Genomic DNA, 12,426 nt, shown 5'->3' on the forward strand with positions numbered 1-12,426 from the left:
GACACTGGCCTCGCAGTCTTTGAAAGTGGGAGACTTGACGAGGAGGTCGTCCAGGTACGGGACGACTAGGATGCCTCTTGAGTGCAGGACGTCCATGGTGGCCGCCATGACTTTGGTGAACGTTCTTGGAGCCGTGGCGAGTCCGAACGGAAGGGCGACAAACTGGTAGTGGTTTTGGTTGACCGCGAACCTGAGAAACCTTTGGTGGGCGGTTGCAATTGGTATGTGGAGATATGCATCCTGTATGTCTATGGAGGCGAGGTATTCTCCCTGCTCCATGGATGCAATGATGGACCGGAGGGACTCCATGCGGAAATGACGGACCCGTACGTAATTGTTGAGCTGTTTTAGGTCCAGTATGGGTCGGACGCCGCCTCCTTTTTTGGGGACTACGAACAAATTTGAGTAGAATCCTCGGAATCTCTCGTTCGCGGGAACCGGCACCACAACTCCTGATTGAAGGAGAGAGGAAACCGCTTGGTGGAAAACACGAGCCTTTTCTGGTGGTGTTGGAGGAACAGAAAGGAAGAACCGGTTCGGCGGAACGGAAGTGAACTCTATCTTGTATCCGGAAGACACTATTTCCCTGACCCACCTGTCTTCTGTAATAGGCAGCCAGACTTGCTGAAAGAGTAAAAGTCGGCCGCCTACTGGTGGGGTGTCTTCCGGAGGTCTCGAGTCATGATGAAGTGAAGTTCTGAGGTTTTCCTCCCTTGGATTTCGCTTGGCCTGCTTTCGACTGCCAAGCCCTGTCCGGTCGCTGCTGCGTCCGTGGGTTGTCTCTGCGTGGAGAATGGTTGCGGTTTTGCACTGGGCGCGAAACGGACCAGCCCGAGGAATTCCGAAAGGATCGGAATCGCGTCTGGTTTCTTCGTTTAAACGTGCGTTTCGGTTTTAGTTGAGGGAGAGAGGTACTCTTACCCCCAGTGGCATTGGCTATCATGGTGTCCAACTTTTCGCCGAAAAGTCTTCCAGTAAAATACGGAAGTCGCGTGAGGGACTTCTTTGAGGCCGCATCCGCTTTCCATTCTCGCAGCCAGAGGATGCGTCGGATCGTGATGGCGTTTGATGCTATTCCCGCTACACCTCTGGCGGAATCCAGGGCTGCATGAATCATGTAGTCTGCTACCACTGCCATCTGGACCGCTTGGTCCGAGAGTTCAGGATTTGAAGCCTGAAGACCCTCCTGTAGTTTTTTGGCCCAAGCCAGGATGGCCTTGGCTGCCCAAACTGAAGCAAACGCAGGGCCCAGAGAGGCGCCTGCCGCTTTGAAAATAGAACGAGCCATGCGTTCTACTTGCCGGTCTGCTGCGTCCCTGAGGGTTGAGCTATCCGGCAGAGAAAGTAAAGTCTGCGCTGCTAGCCTAGAAACCGGAGGGTCCACTTCAGGTGGATCTGACCATTGTTTGGTGTCTTTCTGTGGGAAGGGGTACTTCGCTTCCAAATATTTGCGATTAGCGAATTTTTTGTCAGGCTGCGCAAACTGTTTGGTAAGTATTTTCTCAAACTCATCGTGATTAGGGAAGACCTTAGGTGGTTTTTGAACACTTTCGAAGCAAATCCTATGTTCTGGGACTTCCGGGGGCGACTCTGGAATTTTTAGCACCCGATGAATGGCAGAAATTATGTCCTCAACTAGCGCTGTATTGCTAGGGGGAGAAGGTACCACGGACCTGACCGTTTCATTATCTGAGTCGGAGTCACAGATGCCCTCCGAATCCTGTGCCTCGCTAAGGTGATCCCTGGAGGGCGACCTGGGGCGAGGGTCTTCTGTGGTGGGGGATCCCTGTGGTAAATTGCACTGTCTGTCTGTGGCAGGGGACTGCCCAGGAGACCTGGAATGACGCTGTCTCTCCCTAGAGGGGGACGACCTTGTGCTATAGTGCGACTCAGGTGATCGAGACCTGTGGGTCCGCTTACGCCTGTGAGAGTCGGAAGCAGCATGTTCCTGAGACAAGCTGTCCGTTAGCTTGCAGTAATGTAGCAGTTAGGTTGTCTATGGACTGTGACATAGACTGAGACATCTGAGTTGCCCATTCCGGCGTGGCCTGTTACACTGAAGCGTCAGTAGGGACTCCCTGGGGTTCTGACCCAGAGTTCTGGATGCAGTCCCGGCAGTGCGGATACGTGCTGCCACTAGGGAGCGTGGCTTTGCAGGCTGTACAGAATGCATAGAAACATTCCTGCCTGGTTCTCTTCCTTGAGCCCGGCATAGTGCACAGAGGCTGGCTATAAGGGATCGTACAGGGGTGGCTACGCAGAGGGAACCCACAGAAAGCCTTATAGGAAGTATAGATTCACAGCTGAGTAATGAAAACCCAGCTGTGAGCTTACCCCACCGGTGTGCCCCTAGGTCCAGCGCCGACAGATCCCAGTTCTGTGCCCCCCGGAGACCGCTGTGATGCTCCTCTCCTGGATCTCATCCAGAAAAAATGGCCACCGGGGATCTGAGGAGAGGGAGGAGGGGGCGGAGAGCTGAAGAGGGCGCACTGGGCTGTGTAAAAACGCGCCCTTTCTGCCTCAATCCGCCCCTTCTATGACACTCCAGCGTGTCATTTTGGTCATCCGGGGGGGGGGGGGGGGCGGGGAAAAGGCGGCGGCTTCAGCTAGGCCGAAGCCGCGGCCTAAATTAGAAGCCTGATGCCCAGGAGGGCTCCAGAGCGGCGCGGTAGTCCGGGGGGGGCGGATTTGTACCAGACCCCCCCAGAATGGTCGACTGGATAGCGGTGGGGGTAGCAGGGGTAGCGGTTTTTGTATGGGGGGCCCCTGAAGCGCTATGGAGCCGCTGCTGTTGCAGAGACAGGGACGCAGAAAAGCCCTGTCTCTGCTGTGCCATCCAGTCCGCACCCTCCCCCAGCCCCAACAGGATCCCTCAGCCAGCCTGGGGTCCCTGGAAGCTGCGAAATGCTGCCTGATCTCCGACCCTACCTGAGGCGTCTCAACCTAATACCCCCTGCGGGGGATTAGGGAGGGTGCGTCTGTCACCGTCAGGGGGTCTTCAGCCTCGCCTCAACCTCAACCCAGACCCCTTAAAGGGGTTGGGGAAGGAGGGGGGTCTCGACCTCGAACCAGGACCCGAGGGACTGGGGAGGGAGCGACATGGGGAAAAAACCACCTCGACCTCAACCGGGTACCCCTAATAGGGGACCGAGGAGGGAGCCATGCCGGGAGTCTCGCTGGAGACCCACTTTTCTTCATCTGTATTTCCGATGAAAAAAACGGAAGAAAAAAGGTGTGCCTCCTTGCGACACTAAGCAAAAACTGGAGAAGGCTGACGCCGTCCAGGGGTGTATACTGCAGAGGAGGAGCCAAAGTTAATCTTTTTCAGATTATGCATAGTGTCGCCTCCTAGTGGACAGCAGCATAACACCCAAGGTTCTGTGTACCCCAATTAGGCGACAGAGTAATAAAAAATAAATCAAGCTCATCTCATAAAAAAGCCCTCATATGGTTATCTTGATGAAGGAATTAAATTAGTTACGTAGATTGAATAAAGACCTCTTGGAAGAAGAGGAGGAAAAAAACGAAAGCACAAAAACAGAAAACTGCCAGGTAATGAAGGTGTTAAGAGCAACCACAAAGCATCAGTTATAGCATAAGTCAAAAATTAAAAAAGAAAAATAATGAAAATCACTCTCTCTCGGTAACAGATAAGTAATGTAACTGTCCTTGCAATGGCAAATGCATATAGACAAATATTTACACATGGATAAAAGTGATCTTACCGGATCTATTCGATCCTGTTCGGCTACGTCCACATGACGAATCCACCTGAGACGGCGCTAAACACTAAAAAGAATTAACATATGCACTGGAATGTAAAAGCGATTTGCTGTGCATATGTTCAGACTCTTGAGCGTCTTTTAATCACTTCAGGTTTCCAAAGGTGCAAACGGGTCAATAGAAAGGACTTGACCGTTCCTCAGGTTTTTTCTGCTTGAAAATCACTCACTAGTTTTTCCAATATAAGTTTTAAAAAAGCAGCATAGCAAAGAACTACTAAAAAAGATGCTGCAAGACAAAAGACGCCGCTGCCGCCTGAAGAATCTTCCTCCAGAAAAATTAACCTGTTTCGCACATGTCTAAAATCGTGTGCACATACCCTTAAAGGTAGAGGAGGATCTGGCAGCCTACCATTGCCATCCAATGAGTTATAAAGTGTAAATTCTATTGCTGATATACCTTAAATGAATTTTTTATACTGTCTACAATTAATACATAAAGTGACCATCCCAAAAAAGAGTGGCCCCAAAGGCAAGAGAAATGGCTGTTTTTGCTCACCTCAACAGGTCTCCAGGAACAAGAGCTTCTCTTTCCTTGAATGAGCTGACAGCCGAATCACGGTCCGCGTTACTGTAGCAGAAATATTGTTCACAATTTACTATTTTTTGAAACGTAGAACTGACTACATGCACAACCTCCTAGTATATGACATGTAAATATTATCAAACAATGTCCCAAAAGTAGATGGTGCTTCAAAAAGCTAATAACAACCAACACAAAAATAAGATGAGGGTACATAAAAAGATCCATCATAAATAATGTATTAGATCCATTAAAAGCCAAAAACTCAAACAAAAAATGAAAAACAGAAATGCCGTAAAGGGAACGCCCAGCAAAGATGTAAAATAAATGCTGATTAATAATATAGTGGACAATGAAGGGGTAATGTAGATGGCAATTCCACAATTATCAATACAGTAACCCTTCTTACAATATATAACCCACCTAAAAATTGCAATGCAATCTCCAAATGACATAAATAACAAAGATAATTTGACAATATAACTGGCAAGAAATAGGTTCTAGATATCCCAAAGTAAAATCACAAACACAAAGGAACAGGGTGAGGTAGAACAGTGAATATTAATAAGTCCCAAAGCTTACAACAGTAATGCCGCAATGATGTGTACCTCAACCCCATGCAAATCACAAGCCCAAAGAAGCAAATTGAGGCAGCCCAAAAAATAATGAATCCCAATGCTTACATCAGTGATGCTGCAAATGGAATCAACCTCAGCCTGGTACATAGCTACATAGGACACAGGTGAAAAACATGGGAAAATACTTATTACCTGAATGGTAAGACTACCACTGGAGTTGTGCTCAGGCGTCTCCTCACCCCGACGCGTGTTTCATTATTTTTTGGTCTGCCTCAGTTTGCTTTTTTCTTGTGATTTGCATGGGGTTGAGGTAGACATCACTGCAGCATTACTGTTGTAAGCTTTGGGACTTATTAATATTCATTGTTCTACCTCACCCTGTTCCTTTGTGCTTGTGATTTACACTGGGATATCTAGGACTTATTTCTTGCCAATTATATTGTCACATTATCTTTGTTATTTCTGTCATTTAGAGGTCGCATTACAATTTTTAGGTGGGTTACATATTGTAAGGAGGGTTACTGTATTGTTAATTGTGGAATTGCCATCTACTTTATCCCTTAATTGTACACTATATTTTAATCAGCATTTATTTTACATGTTTGCTGGGCGTCCCCTTTACGGCATTTTTGTTTTTCATTTCTTGTTTGACTTTTTGGCTTTTAATGAATCTAATAAATCATTTATGATGAATCCCTTTGTGTACCCTCATCTTATTTTTGTGTGGGTTGTGTTGTTATTATGTAAATATGTCTATATGACTAAAATGGTCACTTTCCTGCATTGTATCTGCTACGGTTTAAAAGAAAGAAATTGAAGCTATTGGTTCTGGAAATTAAAACAAAACGAATAATACAAATCCTCACACTAAGTGTGCATCACTAATAGTAAATTGCATATATATATATATATATATATATATATATATATATATATATATATATATATATATACACTCACTGGCCACTTTATTAGGTACACCTGTCCAACTGTGTGTTAAGACTTAATTTCTAATCAGCCAATCACATGGCGGCAACTCAGTGCATTTAGGCATGTAGACATGGTCAAGACAATCTCCTGCAGTTCAAACCGAGCATCAGTATGGGGAAGAAAGGTGATTTGAGTGCCTTTGAACGTGGCATGATTGTTGGTGCCAGAAGGGCTGGTCTGAGAATTTCAGAAACTGCTGATCTACTGGGATTTTCACGAACAACCATCTCTAGGGTTTACAGAGAATGGTCCGAAAAAGAAAAAAAATCCAGTGAGCGGCAGTTCTGTGGCCGGAAATGCCATGTTGATGCCAGAGGTCAGAGGAGAATGGGCAGACTGGTTCGAGCTGATAGAAAGGCAACAGTGACTCAAATTGCCACCCGTTACAACCAAGGTAGGCAGAAGAGCATCTCTGAACGCACAGTGCGTCGAACTTTGAGGCAGATGGGCTACAGCAGCAGAAGACCACACTGGGTACCACTCCTCTCAGCTAAGAACAGGAAACTGAGGCTACAATTTGCACAAGCTCATCGAAATTGGACAGTAGAAGATTGGAAAAACGTTGCCTGGTCTGATGAGTCTCGATTTCTGCTGCGACATTCGGATGGTAGGGTCAGAATTTGGCGTAAACAACATGAAAGCATGGATCCATCCTGCCTTGTATCAACGGTTCAGGCTGGTGGTGGTGGTGTCATGGTGTGGGGAATTTTTTCTGGGCACTCTTTGGGCCCCTTGGTACCAATTGAGCATCGTTGCAACACCACAGCCTACCTGAGTATTGTTGCTGACCATGTCCATCCCTTTATGACCACAATGTACCCAACATCTGATGGCTACTTTCAGCAGGATAATGCGCCATGTCATAAAGCTCGAATCATCTCAGATTGGTTTCTTGAACATGACAATGAGTTTACTGTACTCAAATGGCCTCCTCACTCACCAGATCTCAATCCAATAGAGCATCTTTGGGATGTGGTGGAACGGGAGATTCGCATCAGGGATGTGCAGCCGACAAATCTGCGCCAACTGTGTGATGCCATCATGTCAATATGGTCCAAAATCTCTGAGGAATGCTTCCAGCACCTTGTTGAATCTCTGCCACGAAGAATTGAGGCAGTTCTGAAGGCAAAAGGGGGTCCAACCCCTTACTAGCATGGTGTACCTAATAAAGTGGCCAGTGAGTGTATATATATATATATATATATATATATATATATATATATATATGCAAAAAAGGGATGGGGTAAAGATGGAAAAGGATGACGGTTTGAGTATATAACTTTTGTGATGGTGTATTAAAAATATACACGTAAATAATTTTAGGTTGGGGCTAAACGGCAATATGTGTCCCTTGACACCAGTCATCAGACAAGCTGAGAGATTAAAAAGATCAGTCGCATAACAGCAAGTCTCAGACAGGTTGCACAGAGTTGTGATTTTGCTGTAAAAATATGGCCAAATTGCAGAGGGGTGACTGAGCAAACAAAAAAAAAAGTCATCCATGTAAAAGTAGTGGACAACCTCTTTAATAATAAAGCTATTTTAGAATGAATAAGCCAATAGAAAAACCGTGTAAGGCTATGAGCGCTGAGGATTCACCCACGGATTTTTCCGCGCAGATTTTGCAAAATCCGCAGGTCAAAAGACCTGCGGTTTATCTGCGGATTAGCCTGCGGTTTTCCCCTGCGGTTTCACACCTCTACAATGGAGAAGGTGTGAAACCACTGCGGATTCCGCACAAAGAAGCGACATGCTGCGGTTATGAAACCGCAGCAAATCTGCGCAGAAAAATCCGCATCATGTGCACTGCGGTTTTTGTTTTTCATAGGCTATAATGGTACTGTACACCGCAGCAAAAACTGCTGCGGATCCGCAGGGCCAAATCTGCTGCGGATCCGCAGCAGAATCCGCAGCGTGTGCACACACCCTAACTAAAAAATATAACAGCTACCAAAAGATCCCTTTGAAATATAACTCGCTCTAATACTGGCCATATGCACCTACAATTAATACATCTACAAAAACAGCGTACAAGCTGAATACGAGAATAAGGAAAATATAGCGATTATTAATATTCAATTAAAATGACATCCAGGAAAAACACATAGACAGAAAAACGGTGCAAAGAACACGGGATGGACAAATTTGTAATTAAAAAAAAAAATTTACATTAATTCTCAATGAACATGTGCAGTAAAATAAAAGATAATCAGTATTCATAATTAGTGATGAGCAAGCATACTCGGTACTCGGCGAGCGCCGAGCATTTCCAAGTTTGCTTGGCGGGAATTCAGGTCCCCGCCCTGCATGTTTGGTGCTCTTTAGAGCACCAATCAACATGCAGGGATTGTCTGCCATGCACTGTAATGCCGCAGCCATCTTGGTTGTGGTATTACAGTGATTGGCTGGCCGCACAGCCTCATCAGGTCTATATCAGACCTGCCGCCGCCCTGATCGCCACAGTCATCTCCAGTATGGGAGATTTATGTAGTGTTTTCACTATCTGAGGCAGTACCTAATTAAAGAGATACAAACTTGCATAGTAGACCTTACCATAAAGAATTTTCTGAACTGTATCTGAAGCTTATGTAATAATACACTTCTGCAGAGAACCACTACTGTGTGTCCTAAGCTTGCAATTGTTTGTGTGTGATTAGTATGTTTTACTTTTGGTGCTAATAACGTTTGTACATTTTTAAACATTCCTGTGCTTCTGTTTCATAATGCTCATTTTGGAGTGTTTTTTTCTGTGGCTGAGTGTATAGTGCTCTGTCCACATATCATTATGAGTCTGGGTTTTCTGGTATTAAGCGTTGTAATAGGGTAAAAATCAAAAATGAAACAAAATATAAGATAAAGCAACTTACACATATGCGTCAACGTGTTGTTGTGCACTTCCACTCTTCTCCTTCTTGTCAAGCCAGGCATTGTAATGCTTATCGGGACTATATCTTCTGCAAAATCAAATAAAAAAATAACTATTGTTTTTTTTTACTGACCAGCATGCATTTTTAGATCTATAGTAATACATAAGAAGTTTTTTGTTTGTACATCAAAACCAACAGTCTGCTCATCACAAAAGATTTCTAGAAATGATTTACGAGTTTAACAAGTACATGTACATGGGGATGGCAATAATGTAAAGCTGCTAATTGTATTTTGATACAAGACACCTAATATATCTGAATAGGTAGAGGATGAAATGTTGCAACAAATTACCATATATACTTGAGCTTAAGATGACCTGAGTATTAGCCGAGGCACCTAATTTTGCCACGAAAAACTGGGTAAGCTTATTGACTCAAGTATACATCGGGTATGCATTGTCCCCTCATCCTTGTCCTAGTATGCGTGGCTCCCCGTCTCTATCCTTGTAGGCATGGCTCCCCCCGTCACTGTCCTGGTATGCATGGCTGCCCCGTCACTGTCCTGGTATGCATGGCTCCCCCCTCCTGGTACTTGCATGCATGGCTCCCCCCTCCTGGTACTTGCATGCATGGCTCCCCCCTCCCCCTTGCATGCATGGTTCCCATTACAAAAAAACCCAAACATCCTACTCACCTCCTTGCGCGCCCTGCATCTCGTTGGTTCGGGCTTCCAGCAGCTCTTCCAGTGACGAGCGATCACATGGCCCCGCTCATTAAGGTAATGAAAATGAGAGTGGAGACATGTGCATATTTATTACCTTAATGAGCGGGGCCACGTGATTGCTCGTCACAGGAAGAGCTGCTGGAAGCCCGAACCAACGAGATGCAGGCCGCGCAAGGAGGTGAGTAGAGTGTCTTCTGGAAGTTGGAGGCTGCGAGTGTCACTAAGCGCGCTCTAAGAGAAATTAAGTTACAGCTGAAGCCTCCGGCTTCTGCCTCTGTCACCCGCTGTTCCACTGCTCCCCCGTCTGCCTTCTGGGACAATTGACTTGTGTATAAGCCGAGGGGGTCGTTTTCAGCACAAAAAAATGTGCTGAAAAACTCGACTTTTACACAAGTATATACGGTAAAAAGGCAGAAAATAATAGAGTCTTTATTATGGGAGATTTTAACTATCCAGACATTCAATAGGACATTATCCACAGCTCAAGACAATTACCTCTCTCAGCTGGTAGATTAACCAACCATGGAGAGGTAATCTGCTGGATCTGGTCCTGTCAAATAGACCAGATATAATTTCAGATCTAAAGGTCAGGGAGCATTTGGGAAGCAGTGACCATAATATGGTAAGTTTTAATTTAATATTTAATAAAACAATTCAAACGGTAAATGTCAAAACCTTGAACTTTAGGAAAGCTGATTTCAACAAATTAGGGGAAGAGCTTAACTGTGTAGACTGGGTCCATGTCACTGTAACTGGGGATACTGACCATAAATGGGGCATGTTTATGGAAATACTACTAGAATCCTGTAGAAAACTTATACCCTCTGGTAACAAAAAATGTCCAGGAATAAACAGAAACCATTATGGATAAGTCAGTACAATTTTTAACAAGACAAAAACAAAGGGCATTCAACATCTTGATGGCTGAGAGTACAGAAACTGATTTTCAGGAGTATAAAGATCTCAATAAGAAATGCAAAAAAGAAAATCAAGCTACCAAAGCTAGCTACTGAAACACAAATCGCTAGCAACATTAAAATAAATCACTCAAAAATTATAAATACATCAATGCCAAAAAGCAAAAAAAAAAAACTGATTGAATCGACCCTTAAAAGATAAGAAGATAATTATAGAGGACAAAGAAAAGGCTGAGATATTAAACAGGCACTTTTCATCTATGTTCACCAATGAACTGACTATTCCAGGGATCATTCAACAAGGTAAAAATCAAAGTTCACCACCTCATATAACTAATATAATACAATAAGAACTACGTCTGAGCAAAATAAACATAGACAAATCCCCAAGCCCAGATGGCATTCATCCACAGATATTGAGGGAATTGACAGACCACTGTGTCTCGTATTCTTAGACTTCTAACAAGGGTGGTGCCACAGAATTGTAGGATGGCTCATCTGGTACCGATATTTAAGAAAGGTAAGAGGGTGGATTCAGGTAACTACCGTCTGGAAAGTCTCACATCAGTAATCTTTCTGAGGGTGTAGTGAAAATATGTATTTGTAGGCGATGTATGACGGGCAGTAAATTAGCATCAGTTTTTAGGTTGCAGCTCTTCACAAAGGTCATAACCCTGTTAACCTGAGCAAAGGCAGCTTTTCTGGTCGCAGGGTCTCAGACCCCAGAGTGCCTTCCTGAGGACTCACAGAATTAGAACCATTTCACACTTCTGATGCCTTTCAACGGAGACACCAAATGGGACCCAGTTGCAGCCTGACCAGGGGAGGAGTCCTGAGGAGATCATTTGCATATTCCCTGTGCATTCTGGGATAAGTGAAGAGTCTCCGTGATCTCAAAGAACACTGGCTGGATTTTGGCCATTGCTGCTGATAGGAAGACAGCGGTAAACCAGGGGAGGAGTCCTGAGGAGATCATCTGCATATTCCCAGTGCATTTTGGGATAAGTGAAGTCTCCGCGAGCTCAAAGAACACTAGATTTTGACCGTTGCAACTGAAAGGAGGACATCGGTAAGCCACGCGGCTATCGACGCACGAATTTTGGCGTGTTTTTCACCGCTTTCATATATCATTAACAATAAGAACATGGGAGAGGCCAGGAGCCATTTGGTGAACTGCATTTCTTGCTACATGTTCACAGACTTACCAGTGGAAAAGCCAAATTTCACATGCCAGAAATGAAAGCTTGTGTTCCTGTTGGAGGAAAAGTTGCAAAATCTGGAGGAGAGGTTAGCTACATTGAAAATCATTAAGGAAGGTGAAGAGTTCTTAGACAGAGCAGAATTATCTCTTCATGTTACAGAAAGAGAAGAAATTCGAAGTCTACCAGAAGAAACACGAGGAATGGAAGCATGTGACTCAGAGAAGCATAAAGACCGGGAGGCAGTCAGCACCCATACTGCTCAGGAACCAGTACCAGGCTCTCACGCAGGAGAACGATGAAGTGGATGGCCATGGAACAAGGAGGTGGAATAAGATTCTGAAGGTAAACAACTGGCTACGCCGATGGTACCATCAGCAAGGATTTGGATTTCTGGATCACAGAGGCATATCTAAGCATATCTAAAGAAGAATATAATGCTGTCTGCAGAACCTGCAGGGTACAAATCATATTATCTAAAGCTGACAATGAATTGAGGCTTGCAAGAGATGTCAAAAGCAATAATAAAGGATTTTGGGGATATGTCAAAAGTAAAAGAAAAGTCAAAGATGCTATAGGATTTTTACAGGATGAAAATGATGAAATGGTAAGACAGGATGTTGAGAAGGCCGAACTTTTAAATTCTTATTTTGCATCTGTTTTCTCTCAGAAAGGAAATGTAACATCAACTGTTCTTCACTGTCCTATTAAGGGAATAGAAGAATCCAGGATATTTATAAACAGAAAGATAGTGAGGAAACACTTAGCTAACCTAAATGAATTCAAGTCTCCAGGTCCAGATGAATTACAACCCAGAGTACTGAAGGAGATAGCAGAAGAAATTTT

At 44.5% G+C, this 12,426-nt stretch overlaps 1 protein-coding gene across 1 annotated transcript in view; it reads right to left on the reverse strand.

Moving 5' to 3' along the window:
* Positions 1 to 12,426, reverse strand: part of PRKDC (protein kinase, DNA-activated, catalytic subunit) — a 503,687-nt gene that overhangs the window by 42,902 nt on the left and 448,359 nt on the right. The window contains exons 81-82 of the mRNA XM_073583775.1: positions 8,741 to 8,827; positions 4,282 to 4,353 (exon numbers count right to left, since the gene is read on the reverse strand). Coding sequence (XP_073439876.1) covers positions 4,282 to 4,353; positions 8,741 to 8,827 — 159 coding nt within the window. The remainder of the gene's footprint in view (positions 1 to 4,281; positions 4,354 to 8,740; positions 8,828 to 12,426) is intronic.

Source organism: Dendrobates tinctorius, unplaced genomic scaffold (genome assembly GCF_039654945.1).
Source record: "Dendrobates tinctorius isolate UK_male_01 unplaced genomic scaffold, ASM3965494v1 ptg000081l, whole genome shotgun sequence".
Taxonomy (NCBI): Eukaryota; Metazoa; Chordata; class Amphibia; order Anura; family Dendrobatidae; genus Dendrobates; species Dendrobates tinctorius.